Source organism: Schistocerca gregaria, chromosome 2 (assembly GCF_023897955.1).
Source record: "Schistocerca gregaria isolate iqSchGreg1 chromosome 2, iqSchGreg1.2, whole genome shotgun sequence".
Taxonomy (NCBI): Eukaryota; Metazoa; Arthropoda; class Insecta; order Orthoptera; family Acrididae; genus Schistocerca; species Schistocerca gregaria.
The window spans coordinates 673044731-673069501 of NC_064921.1; the positions used below are offsets into that span (position 1 = coordinate 673044731).

General features: G+C 41.0%; 1 protein-coding gene across 2 annotated transcripts in view; it reads left to right on the forward strand.

Moving 5' to 3' along the window:
• Positions 1-24771, forward strand: part of LOC126334727 (serine/threonine-protein kinase ATR-like) — a 402997-nt gene that overhangs the window by 290384 nt on the left and 87842 nt on the right. For both annotated transcript variants that reach the window (XM_049997265.1, XM_049997266.1), the window contains exons 31-32: positions 20536-20749; positions 21794-21978. In XM_049997265.1, the coding sequence (XP_049853222.1) occupies positions 20536-20749; positions 21794-21978 (399 nt within the window). The remainder of the gene's footprint in view (positions 1-20535; positions 20750-21793; positions 21979-24771) is intronic.

The following is a 24771-nucleotide window of genomic DNA, read 5'->3' on the forward strand; positions in this document are numbered from 1 at the left end:
TGATGCCACTTCCCTATACACAAATATCCCGCACGTCCAGGGCCTCGCTGCAATGGAGCACTTCCTTTCACGCCGATCACCTGCCACCCTACCTAAAACCTCTTTCCTCGTCACCTTAGCCAGCTTCATCCTGACCCACAACTTCTTCACTTTTGAAGGCCAGACATACCAACAATCAAAGGGAACAGCCATGGGTACCAGGATGGCCCCCTCGTATGCCAACCTATTTATGGGTCGCTTAGAGGAAGCCTTCTTGGTTACCCAAGCCTGCCAACCCAAAGTTTGGTACAGATTTATTGACGACATCTTCATGATCTGGACTCACAGTGAAGAACAACTCCAGAATTTCCTCTCCAACCTCAACTCCTTTGGTTCCATCAGATTCACCTGGTCCTACTCCAAATCCCATGCCACTTTCCTAGATGTTGACCTCCATCTGTCCAATGGCCAGCTGCACACATCCGTCCACATCAAACCCACCAACAAGCAACAGTACCTCCATTATGACAGCTGCCACCCATTCCATATCAAACGGTCCCTTCCCTACAGCCTAGGCCTTCGTGGCAAACGAATCTGCTCCAGTCCTGAATCCCTCGACCATTACACCAACAACCTGAAAACAGCTTTCGCATCCCGCAACTACCCTCCCAACCTGGTACAGAAGCAGATAACCAGAGCCACTTCCTCATCCCCTCAAACCCAGAACCTCTCACAGAAGAACCCCAAAAGTGCCCCACTTGTAACAGAATACTTCCCAGGACTGGATCAGACCTTGAATGTGGCTCTCCAGCAGGGATACGACTTCCTAAAATCCTGCCCCGAAATGAGATCCATCCTTCATGAAATCCTCCCCACTCCACCAAGAGTGTCTTTCCGCCGTCCACCTAACCTTCGTAACCTCTTGGTTCATCCCTATGAAATCCCCAAACCACCTCCCCTACCCTCTGGCTCCTACCCTTGCAACCGCCCCTGGTGTAAAACCTGTCCTATGCACCCTCCCACCACCACCTACTCCAGTCCTGTAACCCGGAAGGTGTACACAATCAAAGGGAGAGCCACATGTGAAAGCACCCACGTGATTTACCAACTGACCTGCCTGCACTGTGATGCTTTCTATGTGGGAATGACCAGCAACAAACTGTCCATTCGCATGAATGGACACAGGCAGACAGTGTTTGTTGGTAATGAGGATCACCCTGTGGCTAAACATGCCTTGATGCACGGCCAGCACATCTTGGCACAGTGTTACACCGTCCGAGTTATCTGGATACTTCCCACCAACACCAACCTATCCGAACTCCGGAGATGGGAACTCGCCCTTCAGTATATCCTCTCTTCTCGATATCCGCCAGGCCTCAACCTCCGCTAATTTCAAGTTGCCGCCGCTCATACCTCACCTGTCTTTCAACAACTTCTTTGCCTCTGTACTTCCGCCTCGACTGACATCTCTGCCCTTAACTCTTTGCCTTTAAATATGTCTGCTTGTGTCTGTGTATGTGCGGATGGATATGTGTGTGTGTGTGTGTGTGCGTGCGAGTGTATACCTGTCCTTTTTTTCCCCTAAGGGAAGTCTTTCCGCTCCCGGGATTGGAATGACTCCTTACCCTCTCCCTTAAAACCCACACCCTTTCATTTTTCCCTCTCCTTCCTTCCTTCCTGACGAAGCAACTGCCAGTTGCGAAAGCTTGTAATTCTGTGTGTGTGTTTGTGTGTTTTGTTCATGTGCCTGTCTGCCGGCGCTTTCCCGCTTGGTAAGTCTTGGAATCTTTATTTTTATATATATATATAGAGAGAGAGAGAGAGAGAGAGAGAGAGAGAGAGGCAAAGGCATGGCATGGCATGAAAGATGTCCTACATGCATGTTGTAAGTCCTGTCTTAACAACAGGAAACAGAGGGTCACATTATTGAAGGACACCATAGGTTTTCGTGTGGAAAACATTAAATATGGTATTAGGCCCACACCTGTTCTTGACCTCTGTAAATGATTTACCCGGGATATTCCTGGACTCTTCAAAAACTGTGATACTTGTCGATGAATCAAGTTTGTGGACAAATCAAAGTTGCTGAATACACCCGTACCAGACACAGCAAGGACAATAATGGAACAGGTTTGTAACGGGTTTGCATATAACTACTTAATCCTCGATCATACACTCATAGCGTTTGATTCCAAATAAATATAAATTACTTGCAGGTACTAGGAATAGAGATCAAAGGGTGAGGCTCATGTGTAAAGTTTGTAGGCATCCAGTTGGACAATAAAGTGAGTTGGCGCACCAGTACATGAGTAATAAACCAAAAAGCCCATTTTTGTCATCTTTGTACTTATAAATCTCTCTTATAGTGTTGACCTGCACACGGGGTTAATGGCATACTTCATTTGATACTGTACTATGGAATAATCTTTTGGGACAGTGCAGCTAAGATCAAAAAACATTTATTTTACAGAAGTGTGCAGTAAGGATATTCTGTAACAATAACCAACATCTTGCAGGAGCCTCTTCAGGGAGCTAAGTATTCTTACATTCACATGCCAATATAGTACCCCGTCATGGTATGTGAGGTTAATGACGAGTGCAAATGGGATGAACTGTGCAATTCACAACCACAATATGAGAAATAAAAATAATTTTCCTATTGACTACACACTTTTCTACAGTTCATAATGTTGTTTTTTTGTTCTGCTGCCAAGGTCTGAAACAGGTTGCTGATAGCAATAAGTAAGAAAATTGAAAAGTCCCCAATATTTAAAGGCAAATTAAAGTAGCATTTTATAGAACAGTCCCATAGTTTCATCAGTAAAAATAATCTTTGTGATTTGAACACTGCTTAAGACTAATGTTTGTGTGAAAGCAAACAGAAAAGTGATACCTCTGAATTTTTTATTCTATTTTCACTATCAGGTGCAGGCTATTACAAGTCGTACATCTTATGCAGTGGACTTTCCTGCTTTGTTGATGCAAGTGACAACTCTCTGCCACTAGAGGGCTCCGAATTGTTACATGTAGCTTGTAACATGTAACATGCTGATGGTGTGTAATGTAATTATGTTGTTGTGTAAGAAACAGTATGCTTTAATTAAGTTTCTAACTGTGAAAAATATACCTCCAATGATGATTATATTGAGATCAGTAATGTGCAACATTGGGTTGTTCGTGCTCATAATGAAGGAAATGATGGTACTAACCTCAACATGTCTGACAGAGCTGAGAATGGCTAACATTTTGTGCAACCAACAAGACTCATTTGAATCGGGTTGGTGAATTCATGAGAGAAAATTGTCAGATAACACAGACACAGCTCTCAGGTAAGTGAGGCATATCACAAGAGCATGTACAGGTCATCATTGCAGAACTGTTGTTGTTGTGGTCTTCAGTCCTGAAATTGGTTTGATGCAGCTCTCCATGCTACTCTATCCTGTGCAAGCTTCTTCATCCCCCAGTACCTACTGCAACGTACATCCTTCTGAATCTGCTTAGTGTAGTCATCTCTTGGTCTCCCTCTACGATTTTTACCCTCCACGCTGCCCTCCAATACTAAATTGGTGATCCCTTGATGCCTCAGAACATGTCCTACCAACCGATCCCTTCTTCTGGTCAAGTTGTGCCCCAATCCGATTCAGTACTTCCTCATTAGTTATGTGATCTACCCATCTAATCTTCAGCATTCTTCTGTAGCACCACATTTCGAAAGCTTCTGTTCTCTTCTTGTCCAAACTATTTATCATCCACGATTCACTTCCATACATGGCTACACTCCATACAAATACTTTCAGAAATGACTTCCTGACACTTGAATCTATACTCGATGTTAACAAACTTCTCTTCTTCAGAAACGCTTTCCTTGCCATTGCAGAACTACGGTATGGAAAACTGTGGCGCACAGTGGGCTTCTTGAGTTCTCAGTCCTGGCATCAAGCAGAGGTTATTGGATATCCGTCAACAATTTCGTTTGCATTTTGAGTGTGAGGGTGATGGGTTCTTTAACAACATTGTTACAGATTATGAAACCAGGTTTTACCATTTTGATGCCAAAAACAAAAGAGTCAATGGAGTTTCATCACAAAGGACCACTGATGCCAAAAAATTCAAGATCATGCCATTAGCAGGCAAAATCATGCTCACAGTGTCCTGGGATGTTCAAGGTGTGCTGCCTTTGGAATTCATGCCTAAAGGCACCACCATAAACTCGCAAGGTACTGTGAGATCTTCAGAAAACTGAAAGCACCTATTCGAAGAGTCCACACATGAAGAACCCTGTTGTTCAGCATGACAACGCCAGACCACACAAGTGCTGCGACATCCCAACAATCTGATGCCTTCGGTTCACTGTCATCAGTCATTCTCCTTTCCGTTGTGACTTGGCTGCATTGGTTTTCATCTGGTTCCAAAACTTAAATAACACCTTTGAGGATGTCACGTTGATAGCAATGAAGTGGTGCAAGCAGAGGCGAGGTTGTGGCTCTGTCAACAAAATCCAACATTCTTCAGTGATGGCATCAACACACTGATTTCTCATTGGGAGAGAGTATAGACAGCCCACAATATATTGATTAAAAGTATGTGAACGCTTTGTTTGAAGTATTAGATAAAAACAGCAGCTGAGTAGTTTATGAGGAGGAGCAGTGCCTTTTTTTCAACGCTGGTAGTATGCGTTACAGAAGTATTCTACAATGACTGAGTCTGCTGTTAATGTGTAACATGAATTGAAATTATTATTTAAGTAACCACATCCTAAAAAATAAAACTGTCCGATGTTACTCTGTATGATTTGGTAATTGTGGATGCTCATTGAATTTTCACCCAGAGTTCCATATTTCCCTCTAATGGGGTAATTTCTGACACAAACTACCTTTTTCAGAAATATACATGCTTAAGAAATCATTTTCCATGTTTAGAAAATATTTTACACATCGATTACAAAATATTTTACATATCTCCAGAAAATATTTGACACATGTTGAGACATTCTGGAAATATGATTTCACTGTCTCGTAACTCACTTGAGCACATTGCCATGTAATGTTCCCAGATAGTTGGATGTTTAATATATTTGAGTGACATTGTAAGGGCAAATATGACTCCCCTGTTCCTGGCAGGTTATAAGAAAAGTGTTTTTTTCTTCATCCATATTTACCGAGATATTCTTTCACTGTGTACATAATCAGAGGTAAAAGGAAAACGCCAATATGCAGTCGTTAAGTTACTGTGGACAAGTGTACTCTCTTCAATACCGCTTAAAACAGAAGCCTTCTAGTCATTCCAAAGTTTGTATTATTAACTTTATTCTCTAATGTTGTGTACGGTATGTTAAATTTGCTTGTGGCCTTCCTGTATGACAGTTTTCCTGAGCTTACAGCAGCAAACCATTTTTTCAAGATTTCGGTGGTCATAATTGCACCTTGGTAGAGCACTAAGCCTCATTTTGTGAAGCCTGCTGCGGCATTTTCGATATTCCCTTAATGCAAGTAGATGTTTTTAAATATGAGGATGATTCAAATCAAAATCTTAAAAGTGGAACAGGGAACAAAAAACTTACATGTCATTTTTCAACATAGTCTTCCTAACATTAAATGCATGTATTCCACTGCTTTGGAAGTGCATATATATCATGATGAAAGAAATTTTTTTTGTCATGTGTGTAGCCAGTCGTGCACTGCGATTTTCACCTCTTTGTTATTTCTGAAATACGTGCCTCCCATTGCTTCTTTGTGTGCACTGAGTAGATGAGCGAGCTCTGGGGAATAAGTAGGATGTACCAGAACTTCAGATTTAATTTTCTGAATAGTCTCAACTGTCTTACAGGTTGTATGCTGTTGGGCATCGTCATTGTCATGCTCTTGCAATACTCCTGAAGTCAGAAGTCCTTGTCATTTACTCCTGATTACATCCCCTCAGGGGCTCCGCATTCATTTGCTGAATATGGGCTTGGTGACCCCGTCGTTCCTGAGCACCACCACTCCTCTGTCACCGTAAGCTCTGGTCATACTTTAACGACCACTGTGCGGCACAGCCATGGAATGTTGTGTGTGTGTATAAAAAAAATTAAAAAAAAAAAAACTCAACCTCAAGGTGTCCTACGTGCTGAGGAGATGAATGGCTGTTGAGGTGTAACAGTCTTTAGCGAGCAACCTCTGGGGAACCTGCCACACCTCATTTGAATCAGGCTTGCTGAGGCATGCAGATCTCTGCCTGGGTAGACGGTTGTTTCCCTAGCGTCTTGTGGGATCCTTACGGAACTGTCTCATGAAACTACTACTCCTGACGGGATGGGTGTACCGTCAGGCAACACCTACACCCACTCCTCAAAGAGAGCTCTGTTGGTCAGTCCTCCCGAAAAGAAATCTCCGAGTAATAGTAACAGGGCATTAGTGTGCCTTAACACTTTTATTGTAATCAAGCGAAACAAGGGAACCTTTGAGAAGATATCCCCTTTCTATATTAACAAGGCATTGTAAGGTATTGCTGAGTCTCTGAGAAGTGTCAAACGACTAGATAATGGAATGCTCTCGGTGGAAACTGCAAATTCCACCCAAATATCTAAGCTTCTGGGATGTAAGGTCTTAGGTGACTACCCAATTGTGGCTGAATTGCTTAACACCGTTAACTATAGTATGGGCGTGGTTACCTGCTCCAATATAATGGAGATGGACCCCGTGGAGTTGTGTGGAGAGTGGAAGAATGTGGGCATCGAGGAGGTGCAGAATTATATGAAGAGAGTCAATGGCAAATTGGAAAAATTGGCAACGTTTATTCTACCGTTTAGTACTCCCGAATCACCGGAATATATCCTTCCCGGCTATATCTGCCTTAAAGTTCGTCCATTTGTTCCTAATCCCATGCGATGCTATAAATGTCAAAGATTTGGCCATACCACTATGGTATGTAACTAGGAGGCTACATGTGGCAATTGTGGAGGCTCTGCTGATGAATCATGGACTTCTTCTACACTTTCTCCGAAATGTGTTAACTGCTCTGGGGATCACCCAGTGTGGAGCAGAAAGTGTGGGGTTTATAATGAGGAAAAGAAAATTCAAGAGTTGCAAGTAAAGAGACACGTACCCTATGGTGAAGCTAAAAAGGCTTACCGTATTTACTCGAATCTAAGCCGCACCGGAAAAATGAGACTCGAAATCAAGGAAAAAATATTTTCCCGAATCTAAGCCGCACCTGAAATTTGAGACTCGAAATTCAAGGGGAGAGAAAAGTTTTAGGCCGCACCTCCAAATCGAAACAAAGTTGGTCCATTGTAATATGAGAGACAATTTAGGTCGAATGAATGACGATACAGCTACAGTAGTTTGGTTCGAGCCATAAACTCAGCAGTTAAGCTTTACCAGGTAGCCATGGCTATGCGTCAGGCGCTCCGTCCGTATTTATACGGTTACCCTTCCCCCCCCCCCCCCCCCCCCCCCCCCCCCCACCCCCACCTTGCCGTTGGTGGGGAGGCTTGCGTGCCGAGGCGATACAGATAGCCGTACCTTAGGTACAACTACAACAGAGGGGTATCTGTTGAGAGGCCAGACAAACATATGGTTCCTGAAGAGGGGCAGTAGGCTTTTCAGTAGTTGCAAGGGCAACAGTCTGGATGATTGACTGATCTGGCCTTGTAACAATAACCAAAACGGCCTTGCTGTGTAGGTACTCGCGAACAGCTGAAAGCAAGGGGAAACTACGGCCGTAATTTTTCCCGAGGGCATGCAGCTTTACTGTATGATTAAATGATGATGGCGTCCTCATGGGTAAAATATTTCGGAAGTAAAATAGTCCCCCATTCCGATCTCCGAGCGGGGACTACTCAAGAGGATGCCGTTATCAGGAGGAGCGTGGAATGTCAGATCCCTTAATCGGGCAGGTAGGTTAGAAAATTTAAAAAGGGAAATGGATAGGTTAAAGTTAGATATAGTGGGAATTAGTGAAGTTCGGTGGCAGCAGGAACAAGACTTTTGGTCAGGTGAATACAGTGTTATAAACATAAACACAAAATCAAATCGGGGTAATGCAGGAGTTGGTTTAATAATGTATAGGAAAATAGGAATGTGGGTAAGCTACTACAAACAGCATAGTGAATGCATTATTGTGGCCAAGATAGACACGAAGCCCACACCTACTACAGTAGTACAAGTTTATATGACAACTAGCTCTGCAGATGACGAAGAAATTGAAGAAATGAATAATGAAATAAAAGAAATTATTCAGATAGTGAAGGGAGACGAAAATTTAATAGTCATGGGCGACTGGAATTTGAGTGTAGGAAAAGGGAGAGAAGGAAACGTAGTAGGTGAATATGGATTGGGGCTAAGAAATGAAAGAGGAAGCCGCCTCGTAGAATTTTGCACAGAGCACAACTTAGTCATAGCTAACACTTGGTTTAAGAACCCAGAAAGAAGGTTGTATACATGGAAGAACCTTGGAGATACTAAAAGGTATCAGATAGATTATATAATGGTAAGACAGAGATTTAGGAACTAGGTTTTAAATTGTAAGACATTTCCAGCGGCAGATTTGGTCTCTGACCACAATCTATTGGTTATGACCTGTAGATTAAAACTGAAGAAACTGCAAGAAGGTGGAAATTTAAGGACATGGGACCTGGACAAACTGAAAGAACCAGTGGTGGTACAGAGTTTCAGGGAGGGCATAAGGGAACAATTGACAGGAATGGGGGAAAGAAATACAGTAGAAGAAGAATGGGTAGCTCTGAGGAATGAAGTAGTGAAGGCAGCAGAGGATCAAGTAGGTAAAAATACGAGGGCTAGTAGAAATCCTTGGGTAACAGAAGAAATATTGAATTTAATTGATGAAAGGAGAAAATATAAAAATGCAGTAAATGAAGCAGGCAAAAAGGAATACAAATGTCTCAAAAATGAGATCGACAGGAAATGCAAAATGGCTAAGCAGGGATGGCTAGAGGACAAATGTAAGGATGTAGAAGCTTATCTCACTAGGGGTAAGATAGATACTTCTACAGGAAAATTAAAGAGACCTTTGAAGATAAGAGAACCACTTGTATGAACATCAAGAGCTCAGATGGAAACCCAGTTCTAAGCAAAGAAGGGAAAGCAGAAAGGTGGAAGGAGTATATAGAGGGTCTATACAAGGCTGATATACTTGAAGACAATATTATGGAAATGGAAGAGGGTGTAGATGAAAATGAAATGGGAGATACGATATTGCGTGAAGAGTTTGACAGAGCACTGAAAGACCTGAGTCGAAACAAGGCTCCGGGAGTAGACAACATTCCATTAGAACTACTGACAGCCTTGGGAGAGCCAGTCCTGACAAAACTGTACCATCTGGTGAGCAAGATGTATGAGACAGGTGAAATACCCTCAGACTTCAAGAAGAATATAATAATTCCAATCACAAAGAAAGCAGGTGTTGACAGATGTGATAATTACCGAACTATCAGTTTAATAAATCACAGCTGCAAAATACTAACACGAATTCTTTACAGATGAATGGAAAAACTAGTAGAAGCCGACCTTGGGGAAGATCAGTTTGGATCCCGTAGAAATACTGGAACACGTGAGGCAATACTGACCTTACGTTCCTATAATTTGTAGACTTAGAGAAAGCTTTTGACAATGTTGACTGGAATACTCTCTTTCAAATTCTAAAGGTGGCAGGGGTAAAATACAGTGAGCGAAAAGCTATTTATAATTTGTACAGAAACCAGATTGCAGTTATAATAGTCGAGGGACATGAAAGAGCAGCAGTGGTTGGGAAGGGAGTAAGACAGGGTTGTAGCCTCTCCCCAATGTTATTCAATCTGCATATTGAGCAAGCAGTAAAGGAAACAAAAGAAAAAATTGGAGTAGGTATTAAAATCCATGGAGAAGAAATAAAAACTTTGAGGTTTGCCAATCACATTGTAATTCTATTAGAGACAGCAAAGGACCTGGGAGAGTAGCTGAACGGAATGGACAGTGTCTTGAAAGGAGGATGTAAGATGAACATCAACAAAAACAAAACGAGGATAATGGAATGTAGTCAAATTAAATCGCGTGATGCTGAGGGAAGTAGATTAGGAAATGAGTCACTTAAAGTAGTAAAGGAGTTTTGCTATTTGGGGAGCAAAATAACTGATGATGGTCGAAGTATAAAGGATATAAAATGTAGACTGGCAGTGGCAAGGAAAACGTTTCTGAAGAAGAGAAATTTGTTAACATCGAGTATAGATTTAAGTGTCAGGAATTCACTTCTGAAAGTATTTGTATGGAGTGTAGCCATGTATGGAAGTGAAACATGGATGATAAATAGTTTGGACAAGAAGAGAATAGAAGCTTTCAAAATGTGGTGCTACAAAAGAATGCTGAAAATTAGGTGGGTAGATCACATAACTAATGTGGAAGTGTTGAATAGGGTTGGGGAGAAGAGAAGTTTGTGGTACAACTTGACCAGAAGAATGGATCGGTAGGTAGGACATGTTCTGAGGCATCAAGGGATCACCAATTTAGTATTGGAGGGCAGTGTGGAGGGTAAAAATCGTAGAGGGAGACCAAGAGATGAATACACTAAGCAGATTCAGAAGGATGTAGGTTGCAGTAGGCACTGGGAGATGAAGAAGCTTGCACAGGATAGAGTGGCATGGAGAGCTGCATCAATCCAGTTTCTGGACTGAAGACAACAACAACAACAACACTTCCTTTTCCACGTGCTTCGTCTGGTTTGAATCGATTTCTTATTTTTCTTTGATCTGATAAGTTCCGTTCTCTTTTTTATAGGTGTTTACGTCACTCAGCTGAAAATGCATTACTGTACTGTGCATTGTTTGTCGCATTCTGATAATGAGTGTTTACGGTCTGCCGCCGCTCGCGGCACGGCTTGCTTTTCTGCGCGCTTCCGCCGCTTACAATAAAAAAGGACAGAAATTGTCTCATTAGCCAAACCATGCCAAGAGACTGCTATTTGTTGTAACTTACACTGCTGCTTTCTTTGATAATGATCAACAAAAACCAAATAATAGAGTGCGTATGATAGATGAAGTTCTGAACGAGAGTTTAGCGAAAATTTTTCTCTGTTTGAAAATCTTTGCAGACGCCTCTTTAGTACATTACATTCTGCACAGAAATTAGTCATCTGATATTTAAAAATCTAGTCAATTGCCGTGCTTCATTTCTGACTGTATCACTATTAGGCATACGAATAATACGAATATAAACATCTTCCGCGTTTGCTGTTGTCTTACTCTAGTTTCGTAGTTTATTAGGCAGACAGGATTTAAATGAGATAGCAGCAAACACGAAAGAATACATAGCAAAAAGTTTATATTCGTATAATTCTTATGTTGAAGAGAATACTGCATGTGATTCACAATTCATAGAAGTTCCTATTAGCAACCATCTCTTCTCACAGGTAGGAAAAAATTCAGAACGTAGAGTTGGCCATATTGACAAACATCCCAGTCTTGCCAGTCGGATTTTCGTAGTAAATTGAAATGCTTCTACATTCGAATATGAACAATACGGAATTCTTATTTACTTTGTTGGATAATGTATGAAAATGCAGTGGTAGAAACTCGGGGCGGAGAAAAAAGCTCGTCTTCCACCATTTTTTTAAAATTTATTTACCGACGCAGAGGTTTTGGTGCCAGTATTTAACTTTGTGCCTGCAAAGCATGCCTGTGTAGCGCTACATACAGGGTGGTCAGAAAATATGTGAAATAATTGTAGGGATGTTACAGGACAGGTTGTACTGAGACATAAATGTTAAGAAAGAAAATCGATACGTTGCGCCGTTTCCGAGTTATTTAGCATTGAAGTTAGTCAATCAGATCGTCGCGCGCGAAAATTCAAGTTTCAACTAACGAGACAAAGCACTCGTTGGGCAACACCGCCCCTGGCAGGCCGCTTGAATGCGAACGCGCGCCGCCCCGATTGGCTAAATTCTATGCTAAATAACTCGGAAACGGAGCAACGTATCGAATTTCTTTCTTAACATTTATGTCTCAGTACAACCTGCCGTGTAACATCCCTACAAGCGTTTCACACATTCTGACCACCCTGTGTATTTGACGGCAGAAGTTAGTTGTGGCGGCACCTACCAAGATTTTTCGGAACTTCCGCCTACTTTGCACTCGATTCTAAGCCGCAGGCGGGTTTTTGGATTACAAAAACTGGAAAAAAAGTGCGGCTTAGAGTCGAGTAAATACGGTACAAAGCCGTCCAACCACCAGTTTTTGCTTCTTTTGCATCAGCCCTTTTAACATCAATAGCTAAGTGTGATGCCTTCAAACAGACTCAGACCACAGATTCAAGTACGAGCACATGCACTTGTCGCTGTACCTGTGGGGGAAACACTCCACTTGCAACTGATGTCGCTCGGAAGCCGTCAGCAGTGGACTTACACCACCTAAGCCTGATACCACCCCCAACGTCAGAAGCTACCTAAGCCATCGCAGCAACCCAGGCAGCCTCCTCCTCCTGTCAGTAAAGAAAAACGTTCTTCAAAAGTAGTTCTAAGTCCAAGAAAGCAGTAGGTAAGCCTTTGGATCGACGAGAGTTCTCCCTTTCTGATGTCGACTATGCTCTAGAAGATATGGACTTCCTATCCGAAGAACTAGAGAACGCGGAACCGGCTACCAATCCCCCTGACTTCCCTGGTAAATCACAGCCTCCAAGGGAGAAAGGAAAGAACCACCTTCACTAACCAATGGCTTCCATAGGGATTTCTGCCTTGCAGTGGAGTTTGGATGGATATCGCTCATATTTGGAAGAATTGCAGCTGCTGGTCTAGGATAGACCTTCTTGCACCTGCTTACAAGAAACGCATCTTAAAGTCACAGACACACCTACATTACGGGGCTATCACATATACAGGAAAGACAATACTACTGTAGGCAGGGCTAAATGTGGAGTGGCAATTTTTCTTTATGACAGATACCACTACTCTGCTGTCCCTCTTACCACAACCCTCCAAGCAATTGCTGTGAAAGTTTTCTCAACGTTTACTATCACAGTGTGTTCTTTGTACCTGCCCCCCCCCCCCCCCCCCCTCCCATGACACTTTGGATGCGGACTTACCGGCAGACATCTTCCAGGCACTCCCGCGCCCATTCCTTCTTGTGGGGGACTTCCATGCCCCCAATGTGCTGTGGGGCTCGGTTACTACTTGCACCACGGGTCGGCTGATCGAGCGACTCATCCATTCTGAGGATATCTTCCTTCGGAACGCGGGTTAGATGAATCACTTTTCCACAGCTACAGGGTCTTTTTCAGCTATTGATCTTTGCATTTGTTCCTCAGCTATTGCAGATTCTGTTCAGTGGGAAGTGGCTCCAGATTTACATTCTAGTGACAACTTCCCAGTGTGGATTCATGTGCTGCTTATGACAGTGACCAGCTGGAGACCACGCAGGTGGATGATACAAAGAGCAAATTGGTTACAGTAGAGTTGACAGGCTATTTTTGAACGAAAGGATTGTGCACAAGAGGCAGTGGCCCATATCACTCATGAGATCCAAAGGGCTGCTGCAGAGTCCATCCCCAGGTCTAGTAACGACCTCGGACGACGGCCTGTACCTTGGTGGAATGACAACTATCAATTGGCAATCAGGGCCAGATGGACAGCTCTTCGGAACTTCAGTGTCCAACTACAGACAATCTTCATGTCTTCAGGACTTCGAGAGCACATGCAAGGCGAGTGATCAAAGAACAGAAGAGGGCTCCCTGGAGGGAATTGACGACTTCCATTAATCGGTCCACTTCCGCTGCACACTTTTGGGAATCAATAAGATGGATTTCAGGTGAGGGTAGTTCACATCCCCTTATGGCCTGGTCAAATAATGGGGTCTTGGTGGGCATGCCAGAAGAGATGGCTCACGTTTTAGCTGAACACTTCTTTATTGTTACTAAGTCGTCCAGACAAGCTCCTGTTCAGGTATTCCATTGGGCTGCAGAGATGAGGAAGCGCAATTTTTTCTCGTGTAATGAAGAAGTCTACAACTTTCCATTCTCAGTGTGGGAACTGGAATCAGCTTTATCTGCAGCCAGAGACACTGCTCCAGGACCTGATGAGATCCATTATACCATGCTTCATCATCTGTGCCCTGAAGGGAAAGGTCAGCTCCTATCTTGTTTCAATCAGATTTGGTTAATGGACAGTACCCGACGACTTGGAAAGAGGCAATCTTAATTCCATTCTGGAAACAAGGTAAGGACCGTAGCGCCCCTAACAGTTATCGGAGTGTCGCCCTTACTAGTTGTATGGGTAAGACTCTTGAACGCATGGTCAACTGCCGCCTCGTCTGGGCTGCTCGAATCCCGAGATTACCTGAGCTGCTCCCAGTGTGATTTCAGGTGCTACCGTTCCACTCTTGACAACTTAATTCTACTGGAGACGGCATTACAGGAGTCCTTCTTACGCCAAAACCATTTAGTTTGTGTGTTCTTTGACCTCGAAAAAGCGTATGACACTACTTGGAGGCACAACATCCTTAGCCAACTTCATGAATGGGAGCTACGTGGACGCCTGCACTTCTGATCCAATCCTTTCTCTTGGACAGGCGTTTTCGTTATCGCATTGGCGATTCCATATCTGATTGCTATGTTCAGGAGAATGGTGTGCCCCAGGGCAGTGTCCTCAGTGACACGTTGTTTGCCATCGCTATCACTGGCATTTCCTCTGCAGTCAGGAACCCCGTCAAATGCTCTTTGTTTGTGGATGACTTTGCAATCTTCTATTCTTCGTCTGATCTTAAGACGACGACAAGGCAGGTGCACCTGACCATTAGGAGGCTGAAAACCTGGTCACAGACAACTGGTTTTCGGTTCTCACCTGAGAAGACTGTGTGTGTCAATTTTAATCGTGCTCATTGGAGTTTTAACCAACCAGAGCTTACAATGGGGCTCCGTATTTTATTTTTTCCAGCCACAGTGCGCTTTTTTCGTTCATTATTTGACTCGAAATTAACATGGCTCTCACACCTGAAAGACCTACGAACAAAGGGCTTCTGTTTGTTGAACATTTTGAAATACCTTGGCGGAAAAACATGGGGAGCTGACAGGGTCTGCCTCCTACAGTTTTATAGCGCATTTGTTCGATCACGCTTAGACTATGGCAGCACGGTCTATAGATCGGCCCGTCCTTCCTACCTCCAGATGTTAGATGCTGTCCACCATGTGGGCATTCAGATATCGGCTGGAGCCTTTCGGATCAGCCCAGTTCAGAGTCCATGTGCAGAGGCTGGTCAACGACCTCTTTGGATTCAGTGACATATCCTTTTGGCTCGACAGGTGCAGAAACTCTCGTGTCACCCCAGTCATTGGCATTTAGTCCAGTGATCCAACATGCCTTCGAACGACTGTTCAGGAATCTAGCCCAAGTGACCCAGCCATTTGGTATATGTGCTATGGCCTGCCTCAAGGATCTGGAACTTTCGAGCATGAAAATACACACGCAGAGATGGAATGCACTGCCGCCTTGGTGTCTTCGGAGGCCCAAAGTGATTTTAAGCTTTACGCTGCACCTGAAAAATTGTACTCCAGATATGGTTTTTACAACTTTGTTTTCGTCTATTTTAAGTTTGTACCATAGTTTTATCATTATTTATACAGATGGATCCCAGCAGGGGAATGCTCTCAATTGTTCTGTGGTTTTCCCTGATAAGATTTTTGAAGTGCGTCTTACAGAACAATTTACAAATTCTGATGCGGAGTTATATGTCATTCTAATGGCACTGGAGACGGTTCACAGAAATCGCCGTATGAGTTTTCTTGTCTGTTCCAACTCTCTTATTGCACTGCAAGCGCTTCACCAAATGTATATGGTAAACCCGCTGATTCAGCTCATCCGTGACTGCTTACAGCAGCTTAAACACCATGGTAAGGAGGTAATCTTTTGCTGGGTACCTGGCCACGTTGGGATACAGCATAACGACATGGCTGATAAAACTGCCAAGGAAGCATGTTGGGATGGTGCTGTCCATCAATGTCCCATCCCGTTGCACGCCATTATCTCATTTTTTGACAGATGCATCATGCGTCAGTGGGAGACTGAATGGTTGCAGGTGTCGGACAACAAACTATGGTCGCTCAAACCGACCACAAAAGCTTGGCGGACTTCGTGTCAGCCTCGCTGCTGAAAGGAGGTTTCGCTTATCAGACTGCGCTTCGGGCATAGCCCTTTCACACATGGCTTCCTGCTCCAGGGGAGGATCCACCTTTTTGTGAAGTTTGTGGCATGCCGCTTTCAGTTTGGCATATTGTGGCTATGTGTGTCCTGTATACTGATAATAGGGCAGCCCTTGGTCTCGCTGGAGATCTGCCCACTGTCCTCGCAGATACCAATACCAGTGTTAACAGAGTGGTGAAATGTTGTGAACTATCAGGCCTCATCCATAAGCTGTTGGGGAAGGGTGGCAGACTTAAGTACTTTATAAACTGCTCTGCATTTGGGAACAGCCTTCGTCCCCACCCATGAGATTTCATGTTAACTTTTCGTCAGGGCGCTGATGACCGTGATGTTGAGTGCCCCGTCAACCCAACTTATCATCATCATCATAATACTCCTGAAAGCTTAAACATTATTGTGTTCTTGCCATAAAATGTTCTTAATTGTGTACAAAAACAACAAAATTCCACAAAAACAGTCCTTCCCTTTTTCAGACAACTTATGCATATTATTATTATTGTCAGTGGCTGAAGTTGTACAAATATGTTGATAAGCAGAACTGTTATACAGCTAGATGCTATTAATTCTGCACGCTCATATTTATCTGAAATTAAAAATTTGTGAACAGCAGGAATGTTTACCAACGAGCCGCTAATGCATCTTGCAGACACGTTATTGAAGTCGGTACTTTGTGAACAATATTTTGCACTGAACCAGTACTTATCTCCAAATTGATGGCTATTTCATTCAGCGCTATGCATCTGTTCGTCTTTACAAGCTCCTCCATTAACATGATATTTTCGCATGTCACTACACAGTGAGCCTACTGTGGCCTTAGGGCATCCTCCACAGAAGCCACACTGCATTTAAGCTTCCTGCACCACTCATCAACTTGCTGCAGCAACAGACATGAATCATTGTACTGCACTGTCATTCTGCTATAAATGATGTGGATGCTGCTGCCTTTTCCTGCATTGTAACCTTACTCTGTCACATGTCAGTCATGTTCTGAACCTTAAGGAACCATACTGCCACCTACCAACTCAATCACACAACTTCTCGAAATTTTACAGAACTTTTATGGTTTTTATTTGAATCACCCTTGTAGTTTACTAGACATGAGTGCAAGTGGGATATGTGAACAAACTACTTTCACATTTTCTTCTTAACATTAAAAAAGTAAATTATAAGGAAATTATGCTTGCCACTTTTTTCTCTTCTAGTACAATGAACGAAGTATATGCATAAAGATAACAACAGTAATTGTACCCTACCCTGAAAACTGCTAAACACCACCATCTGAACTTATATGTGCAATAATGTATATTGGAATCTTCTTGACAATATGTAATATGTAAACAGCAGAATGTGCATGATAAATAATAGCTTGCATTCAGTGACACCAATGAAGAAGAGAAATATGCTGTTCCAGTCCAAATTTACCCCTGTGTCTGATGTTTCCCCATTTTATAGTAATGAATTTCTGATTTGAGAATCCACTTTTAATTTTCCCATGCTTTTCTCACATCATGTCAGACAAATGCTGTGATAATTATTTTAACAATTTTCCTTTTTTATGCTTGTCTATCTTCACTCGCTCGCTCGCTCACTCACTCACTCACTCACTCACTCACTGACTCATTCATTCATTCATTCATTCATTGTGCTCTGTAGATCCCATCATGAAGAAGAACCTTCAGGGATGTGGAATAAGTCAAGCCATACATTAATGTGAGACAATAGACATAATAGAAACTTAACCTGTGTACAGTAGTAACAATAAACTATATCTCTACTGTTCAATTCTGTTCAAGCTTATGCCTTCTAAATTTAATGTTGGGGTGGGGGCAGCCATCTCAGTTTTACTATACAGTTGCTGCTTCTCTGCTATTAGCAGATTAATTTTTCTTAATTACAGTGGTATGTTTCTGAATCTGTAAATATGTTTTTACACAATACTGTTACTGCCAACCTCTTCTGAACAAATGCTTTATTTACCTTGGTGAACTTCCATGTCCCTAAGACAACAGGACAACACTCTTTTCCTTGCTCAACACAATGGAAGGTGCTTCTAAGAGTGTAATACATTGGACTGAGCTTCCTGGTTAATGTATCCATGTATAGACTCCATTTTGACTGCAGTGTTAAGAATTAGACACTTCTGTTTTCCTTTCTTTTAGTTTGTGTAAAAAATCAGAAGTATGATAACTTCCTCCCTCACTTACTTAATCGAAAATACTGAGCTGCATGTTGCGGTTTGTTGTGATGTATTATATTCAATGGAGTTGCCTCCTGTAAGCAGTTTTCTTATTTCCCATCGTCTTATCTCAGAGATAAGGTTTTAGTTTCAGAACAAGTAATATATCTAAAAACGAATGTCTGCTTGTGTCTGTATATGTGTGGATGGATGTGTGTGTGTGTGTGTGTGTGTGTGTGTGTGTGTGTGTGTGTGTGTGTGTGTGTGTGTGTGTGTGTGTGTGTGTGTGAGGGCGCGCGCGCGAGTGTGTATACCCGTCCTTTTTTCCCCCTAAGGTAAGTCTTTCTGCTCCCGGTATTGGAATGACTCCTAACCCTCTCCCTTAAAACCCACATCCTTTCGTCTTTCCCTCTCCTTCCCTCTTTCCTGACGATGCAACCGTTGGTTGCGAAAGCTTGAATTTTGTCTGTCTGTTTGTGTGTGTCTATCGACCTGCCAGCACTTTCGTTTGGTGAGTCACATCATCTTTGTTTTTAGATATATTTTCCCATGTGGAATGTTTCCCTCTGTTATATTCAGAACAAGTAATATGATAGTTACAATGTTTTGGAACAAATATTGTATTGAATACTGTTATTCAGTAAGGCCACAGAGAGGACAAGTGTTCAAACTATGGCAAAATTTAGTATTTTCATGTTTCTGGTTTGCTCCAGTTTTAGTTTACCATCAATTTGGACACACAATCTTGCTTGAGGACTTTTATTAAATTATTGTTTCTTAAACCATGAAACAGTTTATAGAGGACAGGCCCCAAACTATTGAATAAGTACTCAGTTATTAAGCATACTGGCTGTTTTGGTTTTAAAAATTACAGCAAAATCCATATTTTGTAGTTAACAGTGCTGTTAAAAAAAAGGTCGTTTACCGATATTTCCATAAAAAAGAACATTAGCCTCATGAGTCAGTGAATGCACACCCACGCACGCACACACACACACACACACACACACACACACACAGGCTTAGTTTCTAAGAGTACTATGTTATCAGAATTTAGAACTGAGGGTGATCAGCCAGTATTGGTGTAGCATGGTATTTTCTTCTACCTTTATAGGCTTGGATTTATGTTTGTGCTTTGTTGAGAGATTTATGCATAAATTGGGACATTGTTGGCAGAATCAAAATTTTATTGTCTCATAATGTACAAGTTAAATCATTGATTTTATGTACCGGAGTCTCGTCATCTATGGAAAACAATATTTTTTATATAATTACAATAAAACATGAATATTACTTATTATTATTGTTTATCCTGCTCAGATGGCCACATCATTAAAAAATTCATCAACAGAGTAATAACATTTCTGTACCAGGGTGCTATACAATTCTCTTTTTACTGCCTCAGTTTGGACCTTTCTAAAATTTGTGTCTTTCGGTTTACTGTATGCTTTCGTTCCCATACATTGTGGAGTCTGTGCAGAAAGCCTGTGTGTAGGCAGCATGAAGCTTTCTTTGTTTCTAGTTTCATAACTATGCTGGAAAAATATTTGCCAAAAATAGTTTAGGGTTATTACTTGTGAAAAGGTACAATGAGGGAACGCTTAGTATCATAAGATCTCTTAATAATGGCCGACAAGATAATATTGGCTTTGCACTGCATGTGTTTCTGATAATTTTTTCTGCAAAGTTAAAATTTGTGTCATGTTGCTAGAATTCCCCCAGAAGACAATACCAGATCTCACTACTAGCTCAAAGTAACTATGATATACTATTTTTTTTGTGTCTATACTAGTGACATTGGCTAAGATTGTCATAGCAATCGCCGGGCTGTTTAGTTTATTTTTTAGATAATCTACGTGTGAGGACCATGAGAGGTTTCTTTCCAATTGCATTTCTAAGAATTTAACATGCTTTGCTTTATTTAGCTCCTGGCTTCTGTGCACAATGTAAATATCACTTATTTGAGACTGTTTTGTCTTAAATTGCATCAGCTGTGTTTTTGAAATATTTAGCTATAGGCCATTTAAATGGAACCAAACATCTAGGTTTTCTGGAGTCTCTATGACATTTTCAGAAATTAATTGTGTGTTTTTATTTTCTACCAGTACTTATGTGTCATTGGCTCATTAGATGATATCATATTGCTTGTATAATTCAAAAATTTCGAATAGATCAGTGAATAAAGTATGTATCTATTACCAAAAATAATTTTTCTCATAAAACAGGGGTAACCATCATCAGCAGGCATACACTTATCTCTTGAGTGCTGAAAAGTATAAACTTCCACAACTGTTGCTTGAGAAAGTAAAACTACACTGGATAAAAGGCGATCATGAATCAGCGTTTCATGCACTGAAATGTGTTGTGTCTGAAGATTTTCCTGAGGAGAAAGAACAGGAAGATGAAGAAATGACTTCACGGAGAATACTGCATGCCAAGGTGAAACTAATATCCAGAGTTCTCAAAAGTTGTGAATTTCAGTATTAAAACTTTAGATCTTCGTTTGTAATGGCCTCTTTGTTTGGAGCCTGAGTTTAAAAGTAATACTTTGTGTAGTGTACTCGGATAGCTGAAACGTAGAAAATTGTCATCATAGTTCAATACATATACAATATATAGAAAATATAGAAAACTGTATCCTAATACGTGAAAGATGAAATTAGTCTCCATAGAGTACTGAAAGTATAAAACACAGAAAAAATGGGATTTTTCCTTGAAAAAGAGTGAGAGGGGTTTAGGTGGTGATACTGAAGGAGACTTGTGTGTGGTTTCGCAAATAAAATGCAACAGAAAAATCATTCAAAATGTAATATGAGAACCCAATAAATGAGGAAGCACTTACTACCAAGCTGCATTATTTGATACTGAAGTCATGTGGATAAATGTTCTTTGTATTTATGAGCATACAACAAATTACATTTGTCACATTTTTAGGCAGTGGTCTTTCGAATCTTGTGCTCCCAGTGTATTGGACATTTCTGCAAACATTTGTGAAGAACATTTCATTATTACAGATGACTGTATTTGGAAGATATAGCTAGTATCCATATTCCTCTTTGTTGCTAAGTTTACATGTAAGTTTTGTCTCTTTGAACATATTTTGTTTCAATGTTAATAAAGTATTGGGAAATGTTTAGTAAAAGACACCAGCTTAAAAACTGAAAGGGCCAAACCCAGGAACCCACCCTGTTAAATTGTGGAATGGCAATCCTTGAGCTCTTCTGAAGAGTCTGTCATAGCCTTACATATTGCAACACTCAGTGGAACTAAAGTCTTTGACCATATTTGTGACTTTTAGTGATATTCATTTTTAATTTTGTGCTTACTTTTTTGTAATTACATTGGAAGCCTATAGTACCATAGATGTCAACTCACTTTTTGCCAATAATTTGTTTTCTTTTATTCTTCTGCAATAGAACAACATTTGCCTACTAAAATGTAGTGAAATATTAAATAATCAAATGAACAATAATTTCTTTTTAGGCACTACTTCTATATGCTCGCTACAATGATGATATGCTGAAAGTAGATACTGAGCAGTCAGTCCGTAACTACAATCGTGCTCTGAGCATGTACGCTTGCTGGGAGAAAGGTTATGTAAGTCTTGCTCGGTTCTATGATCGTGTTTTGCAGAATTTCAGTGAAGCTGAACGTGATACAAAAGGAGGGTAAGGTTATGTATTGTACATACCTCTTTTAAAGTATGTGTCATGTCATTTTATAATAAGTGTGTAGATCATTAAGAAGTAAAATAAAACAATTTATGAAGAAGGATGTGATCATTTCTTAACTTTACTCATAAGGAGGTTCTTTAAGATTGTGGGCTTAAACAGTATATTAGTTCTATGTCTGGAATTTCTCTCACTAGAATGGTAATCGTAACTTATATAATTTTCTTGTTCATAGACTTTCCAATTTCTACCTCACAAATGCCACAAATTTTTCTCGCTTTTTCAAATTAATTAAACAATTTCTACTAGTTTTGAAGTCATCCTGTCCACCTCTTACTCATCCCAGCTTCCTTTTTGACATCTTTCTGTGCTATTATCATGTGAGGATTTTATAATGGCTAATACCACTGTTGGCAGCCCATAGCATTCTCCAGTCACAAGTTGTCACCTTCACAGCAACGTTGGCAACCTATAACTGCGAACTTTATGCAGCTTATGATTCAGTCAATGAATTCAGGCATTTACTAGTGGGCTGACAGTTTGCTATTCATCTGGATCACAATCTGTTAACATATGCCTTTGCTGTAAAACCAGAGAAAGCATTGCCAAGGCGGTTACGCCATTTAGATTACATTAGCCAAATCACCAACTGTATTGCTTATATATGAAGGAAGCTGAATGTACCAGCAGATGGGCTATAATGTGTAGATGTTGTGGACATGACAACAGATACATGCTCGCATGTTGAAACTGTAGAGGCTAACATTGATTTTGACGCACTCACACAGGCTCAGCAATATGATGGTGAGTTACAAGACCTGTTGAAACAAGCAGCACGGCTGAAGTTGCAGTGTTTTGTGATGCCTGAAGGAATTGTTAAACTGTATTCTGACCTATCTGGACCGAAAGTGCGTCCATTTGGGTCCCAACACTTTAGAGTGCGTCACAGGCTAGCACATCAAGGAGTGCAGGCCACTATTAGAGTGGTCAAAGTTTCGTCTGGCCTGGAACGTATGCAGATTCCAAAACATTTGTCAATCAATATGTGGGTATCTGATAGAATTGAACATTTAATTCCACATAAAACGTGTCTTTACAAGGTAGCTTTCAAGCATGGAAGGCTTAACAGTTGCTGTAAAGAGCAACATGGAATGGTCTATACCTCCAACGTCAAAGAGTAACTTTAATGACAAATACTACTCACACAGAATGCTTATACACCACGTACACTCGCTTCCATGGGGACAGAATAAGGTGACACGCCACCAATGTATAGAGTATGCGCAGAGCTAGCTAGGGTGCTTTTTCTCTGTGGTATTTGGGTTGGAAATGAGTCAGTTTCACATAGCCGGTGGGAGGATAGTTTTATGTGATCAGTGAGAGATGAGAGCACTGAAAATGAAAATGTATAATATTCATAACTGTTTATTTATGATTATATTGTGTCATGAAGGAGAGTCTGAAATTACCAAATAAATGACTATCACAGTTCCTTCCACCAAGGCCACTGGCACTTAAGCTCATTATTTAAATATTACGCCACATATACACTACTTATGGAAACAATATTATGAGAAGGAAAGTAGTAACTCACCATATAGTGGAGATGCTGAGTCACAGATAGGCACAACAAAAAGACTGTCACAATATAATCTTTTGACTGTTTTCATGTGTTATTATTTTCTAATATGCTGTTTTCCTTTGTTACTATTTTCTAATATCCTGTTTTCCTTTGTTACTATTTTCTAACGGTGCTATTTTCCTTTGTTACTGTTTCCTAATGGTGCTGTTTTCCTTTGTTACTATTTTCTAAGGGGCTGTTTTTCTTTGCTGATACTAGATGACCCAGTGCTGTTTTTCTTTGTCATTGTTTTCTAATGGATTTTCTACTCGTGAAACACGTTTTCAAAACCTATATTTCCAGCTAGTAAATGCGAACACCGTTTTGAAATGTGGAAACGGCTATCTGTAGCAATATTGGTACAGATAAAAGGATACAGTGTTTCAGGCTGGCTACCGCATCACAGCACTAGCATATATTTTTAATTCGTGTTGTGTAGAGTTGTTAGGTGTTGTATTTTTGTATGTTGTATCAAGTTTTTCCAAAGAAAAAGAGTAATGGATGAGGCTTATGGAATACTTGAAGCAGACAGTAACAGCAATAAAAAACAAGGAGCTCTGCAGTGAACTGTTGCTACATTTGGTATTATCACATCCATAAGCAACCCTGAAGCTAACAACACTGCTCAGGAAGCAATTTCGATGATTTGTGTGAAATCAAACAAAATAAAAAAAATTTGATAATATGCATGTTCAACAATGTTTTTCATTTACTTAACTTTTCATAATCTGTCAGGATGTCACCAATGTTCTACAGACTTTCATTAGTGTTTGAGATATAGCTTGCTTCGAAGTGTTAAATAATTGTGCACAGCTCTGAAATAAATCTCTCATTGCCAAAAAATGAAGAGTAGCAGCAAGTCGTTGGTTGACAGTAATAGCTTTCATGAAATTTGTTTTTTTTTTCTTTAACAAATGGTGATACCATATTTGGCAGAAATTCACAATCAGTAGACATCTGTCGAAAGTTACAGAAACCAGTGTCATGTCTTGTATTCAGCTCTTTTGTGTTCCTGATAGTTCTTCTGTAGTATGTTTTCATCCCCCAACAACTCTGATGCCTTTCAATTTGTTTGCTTGAACCTTCAAGTATTAATATTGCAGCACCACATATCATTACAGTTTCCTCGACTCAAAAAGTAATATAGCATATCGTAAGATAACAGTACG